Source organism: Pteropus alecto, unplaced genomic scaffold (genome assembly GCF_000325575.1).
Source record: "Pteropus alecto unplaced genomic scaffold, ASM32557v1 scaffold23, whole genome shotgun sequence".
Classification (NCBI taxonomy): Eukaryota; Metazoa; Chordata; class Mammalia; order Chiroptera; family Pteropodidae; genus Pteropus; species Pteropus alecto.
The window spans coordinates 4,094,882-4,100,531 of record NW_006435837.1 but is presented as its reverse complement, the minus strand read 5'-3'; the positions used below and the strand labels follow the sequence as shown (position 1 = coordinate 4,100,531).

The 5,650-nt window shown below is 35.2% G+C and overlaps 1 protein-coding gene across 1 annotated transcript in view; it reads right to left on the bottom strand.

Annotated features, from left to right (window-relative positions):
- The window catches only part of ADGRG2 (adhesion G protein-coupled receptor G2), a 60,369-nt gene that overhangs the window by 36,606 nt on the left and 18,113 nt on the right, over positions 1-5,650 (bottom strand). The window contains exons 2-4 of the mRNA XM_006911679.2: positions 3,013-3,048; positions 435-482; positions 314-337 (exon numbers count right to left, since the gene is read on the bottom strand). Coding sequence (XP_006911741.1) covers positions 314-337; positions 435-482; positions 3,013-3,048 — 108 coding nt within the window. The remainder of the gene's footprint in view (positions 1-313; positions 338-434; positions 483-3,012; positions 3,049-5,650) is intronic.

Sequence of the window (5,650 nt, the reverse complement as noted above, 5' to 3'; positions counted from 1 at the left end):
AAACAGTTAAAGTATTGGATTTCATTAACCAATGTCACCATAAAAAATAAATTAATTAATTTTAAAAAATAAAAATAATAAAAAAATAAAAAATAAAGTGGTGGAAGGCTGCCCTCCCTCCATGATAATAAGAATTTTATCATTTAACCACAAAGTTTAGGTTGCTCTCCAGGGTTGAGAGTCTTGGGGTTTGTTTGTTTGTTTGTTTGTTTTCTTTTTGGTTATTTGAATATGGAAACTTTCAGCACAATTCATTATACTTATATTCATATTAAGGGTTATCAATTTTCACTTGCTTCAGAAAAATTCTTACCTTTTAGGCTTGTAGTTTCAACCACTTTTGTCCCAAAGAAAAAGACAATACAGATATATAATTAAATCAAAAACTTAACAAATCAGGATAAATCTAGGTTTAAAGTTTTTCAAAATCTTGCCTGGAGTACCATTGGAGTAGGGGACCAAACCAACAAGAGATGATTCAACTGCAGGAGAAAAAAGAAACAAACAAGAAAATACTCAATTTAATACTTTGATACAATTATTTAATGAATTTTAACGAGTTAGACCTTTTGAGATATAATTATGAAAAGGAAGTGGAAAACATGCTATCAGGCCAATATGTAGTTAAATCTTCAAGTCCCATAATCACTTAGTGAGTATACATTTAATCAGAGAATTGTAGATAAAGAACCCAAGAGATGAAATGAGTGTGACTGTCTCATTTTACAGATGAAGAACCTGAAACTCATGACCACAAAGCCTGCTCCTACCATGGAATATTATGGAAATAAGTGAGGTATATTACTTACAAATTTTTTTAACCAGAGAGTTATAGAAAACATTTTATACTTTAATTTGTCAAACTACAATTATGAAACATATTAGCACATTGGCTCCATTCTGTTATGATGACCCCTGGCAACTTTTCCCATAGTGAATTTAGGATTAAAACAAACAAACAAACATTGCTATCACTCAGTACTGTACTACCTAACACAATTTCTTGATAAGTTATTTTAAAGCATGGCTGCTATTAACCAAGTTATAAATTTACCGTGGAATAACTCCACTTATGCTAAGAGGTCAGTCTACTACACACATTTTGCATGTTTAAATATTAAAAATATCCAGTGGCTTGACCTCTATGTATACACAGACATTTTACAACTAAAACAAGCCTTGCAGTAGGGAGCCTGATATTCACCCAGTAAGGACATTTGGGTGTGTCGAGGGATTTGGCTGGCCTGTCTGTTTTAGAACGTTCATGCCTTGGCTGAAACACACACACACCCTGTCTGTCCTACATTATTCATTCCATATTTTGTCATTTACTACATTTTTTAAAAAATTACCAAGGATACTTCTTGAGAAGTAAGACAGTTCCTGAGCAGTAACACTCAAAGTATAGATATACAATCCTTTGCTCTTGGGGCAGAACAAAATAATTGGCTAAAGCTGGTTTCATTGATGAATAGTGATGCCATCCAAAGAAGAGACCTATGGGCACAGCCATGCATCTGTCCCTGATGTACACTGGCTCTTACCTTCCAGTTAGTGCAGCTCACCCCTATGGCACCCAGGACCCAGGCTGTGACTGGAACCAGTGTGTGTCTCCAAAGCCCCATACCCATTCCATGCAAACAGGATTTTGCAAATATATCACCATCGTTAAGTCTAATGAAGGCTACTGTACCAGAAGAAAAATGCAGGGGTTCATTTTACCCTTGAAGCTTAACAATGAGAGGGCAAATTGGCACAGTAAAAAGAGCTTGGGCTTTGAAGACTTGCAGTCCTGGGTTTGAACCTTTGCCCCATTACTTAATAGCTTATAATAATGATAACTATTACTTATTGAGGGTTTACTCTGTGCCAGACACATGTATTATCTCACTTCATCTTCACAGCTACCCTATGAAGCAGGTACTGTTAATCCTCTATTTACAGATGAAGAAACAGAGGCACAGAAAAATGAAAGAACTTGCCCAAAGTCACACAGCTAGCATTAGGGGTAGGAGGATGGTGGTTAAATTCAAACCCAAGTAGCCTGGCTTCAGAGAATGTGTGAACTTGAGCAAATTTTATCCTCTCTGACCCTCAGTTTCCTCATCTCTAACATGAATATAATGATTCTTATGCTGCAAGAGTGGACGCAAAATGAGATGTTTGAAGACTCCCAGGCATGTAGTATGTGTACAAGAAGTAATGACTATTATTATTTTGTTTAAATGATGTAATTAATAACAGAAGCTCATTTTCACGCAACTAAAGATAAAATGTGAGTTGAGTCACTCCTTACCACAAAAGATTATTCTGTAATATATGGTATACCAGAAAGAATACAGAAGTAGGAGTTAGAGAAGCCACGTGCTGCCTCTGTGTGTTGCAGGGCAAGAAGCTGTGTGACCTCAGACAAGTTACTCAGCCACTCCAGGCTTCACTATGTCATCAGGTAAGGGATGGGACTGGGCCACTTTATCTCTGAGGTCCTATTCCAGCTAGCATTCTCAAATGTGAGTTCTGTTCCTGGTTCCTGTCAAGACGGGTCCTACTTATAAATTTCTCTTTAGTTTATTTGCCTTTCCATTCTCCTGAGTGCTAAACCCTTTGAAGCTTTTTGAAAAATATTCATTCTGTGGGGTGCTGAGGAAGTGTAAAAGAACATCTTATCACTCGAAAATGAGAACATTCAGCATAATTATGTTCTTGATGCTCTTTAGTAGACTAGTTAACTAGAATACTAAAAGCAACATTGAAGAACTTAAGCAGTTACCATAATGAAAACCTCCAATTTACTCCCCAGCTTTGTCCAGCAATGTGATGGAACAATATGCCTGTCCTCTTGTCTGTGTTTGCTATTGATTTTTCAGGTGTAGGTTTAATGACAGAACTTAATGTAATTAAATTTCATGGTAAAAAACAATTTTGCTGTATCTGACTATATGCCATATTGCACGGAGAACTTTTAGAATATTTTCCCGAAATTCCTCAAAATCAACGAAATAACAGTCTTACCAGGTGGTGATAACAAACTGGAATTATCAGCATTCTCTGTTGAGGAAAAAGATGATTTAAAATTAGTTTAGTTTGGAAAAAAAAATTAGTTTAGTTCGTGCATAAATTTGTAGGAGATTAACATCTTTAATGGGAGTGAATGTAAAATGAGATGCAAATAGCTACCAGAAGAGGGCAGTATGTTAATTTACTATTATTTTCAACAGCCTAATTGGTACTTCTTTTCAATTCTCTACAAAGACATATCTCTGGTGAAGCGATTCTTCCAATTCAACTGTTGATAGTGCTCTATATATTTTGTTATAAAATGGTTTAGTACATTTTAAACTAAAAATGATGATTAATAACTTTAATTCTTGGCTAATATTAGAATTTGTAAAAGTAAATGAATATGTCTGCATAAATTAAACTTCCATTAACTATACTTCTTTTTATACCTATTAGCATAGACTTTATACCTACTAAGCCACTTCTTTTTTATGAGTTAAACTAGATCAGATGCCTCTGGGTGTATAAACTATAAGAACTGTTGTGTTATTTATTTCGGAAGGATACTAAGATTCCTTAAAATAAAGGTAATTCTATTTTTTAATCTCTGAAAAATAATATACACTTATTGGAGCAACTTCAGAAATTAAAGATAAAAAAAGAAGAAAATTAAAACCACCTATAATTTTCCACCTACAGATAAATGACATTAACATTTTGGCATATATTCTATTCTCTATGTGTATACGTATACCTACATATATATAGTTGACCCTTGGGCAAAGCAGGAATTAGGGGCATCAATTCCCACACGCAATCGAAAATCTGAGTATAACTTTTGACTCCTCCAAAATTTAACTACCAATAGCCTATTGTTGACCAGAACCCTTAACAATAACATAAACAGTTGATGAACACATATTTTTTGTTATATGTATTATACACTGTATTTTTATATTAAAGTAAACTAGAGAAAAGAAATTGTTATTAAGAAAATCATAAGGAAGAGAAAATACATTTATAGTATATATTGAATAAAATCTGTGTATAAGTGGATCCAGCAGTTCAAACCCATGTTGTTCAAGAGTCAAATGTATGTAGATAAATGAATATATGCATGTGTATATATGTGTTTATATATATGATAAGAAAGATCCTATCACTTAAACTATTTATAACTTGATTTTTCTCATGACCTTATAACATGGTAACTATAACCTGATTTTTCTGTGTACAGAGTGGTTAGTCCCTTGATGCCCTAATTTAATTAGAATTGACTCTTCTTAGTCTCTGTCCTTCACTATATCCTTCATGTTACTTTAATATTCCACCAATCAAAGAGTCTGTTGAGTTAACAGGAGTTTAATTTTTAGAATACTTTTGGAAGCACAAAGGGTAAATTAGTCATTCACACCTTAGTATGAATTAATTCTAATTGGCTGAATTCTTTGAATCATGTAGCAAAGACTTACCATACTGAGCCATGTTGAAAAGTACTGAGAAGAATCAGCATTCAATATGTGCTACTCTGAGAATGACGCTCTCAGTGTGGGCAGGTGAGGTGGAGTGGGGTGGGAATGTGGCACAGGCAAGGAATCTCATGAAGGCACTGAGGAAGGGTTGACTACCAAGGAGGAGAGATGGAGAGTGATTCCAAAGGGCAACAGAGGCTAATACCGCTTCCTTTACAATTTTTCCCAGTGGCTGACCATAGCCACCAATGGTTCCAGCCTTCTCCACAGCTAAATCCTTTGACCAGAGCTGTGTACCCACTGGGAAGGGGGCTGATTTGAGTTTCAACTCGTTCTTAGATGTCAGAGGAAATGTAGAAGTTATGGGTAATAGGAGAGCCAGAGCAGAGAAGGGAGTTTCCTGGGAAACCTACAAAATTGGTTGGCCATCTCTGGGTAGACATGTTTGACAGGCATGGACTCATAATCAAGAGGTAAAAGCTGAACAAAATGTAGATCAAGGGCTAGACCAGCCCACCTCATAGACAGAGCTGGCCTCTTCCATCATAAAACCTATAAGGCTCCCAGTAGCAGTCTATATTGATGAAGGGAAGGAATCTGGTAAATAGAAGTTAGAGATTTTAAAACTGTTTTTGACCACTTTTTCTCTTTTGGCATTTTTTTTTTCTTCTTCTAGGGGCCTGATTGCTCAGTGATTAATATTTTATTCACTTTTTTGCCTCTCATTGTGCTGCTCCACATCACTCCTCATAGAAACGTCCCCATAGGCCTTACATTTTCCTGAGAATAGCCTCTGTTTCTCTTGGGCTCTCTCCTAACTCATTTCCCATTTGTTACAACCAAAGAAGTGGTTGTCATTTCCAGTGAGTCATATATTTGAGTTCCATGCCACTCTTAGGAGACAAAACATTCCCATTGTTAAAAAGATTCATAAACAAAGAAAGGAAAAACAGTTAAATTTTCAGATTTTCCTTTGGAAACCTACAAAGAGCAAATTTTAAAGCACTATTCATTTATTGAAGTCTGATTTAAGTCAATAAATAAAATTATTGTGATGTGTCTATAAAATTTACTCAGTATGACTCCCTAGTGGTTTTTTTTTTTTTAAACTAAGTCTATATATTCCAATTATGATGAGCAGGAATTTGGCATGCGTAAGCTTAGGATGGAAGCCAAAC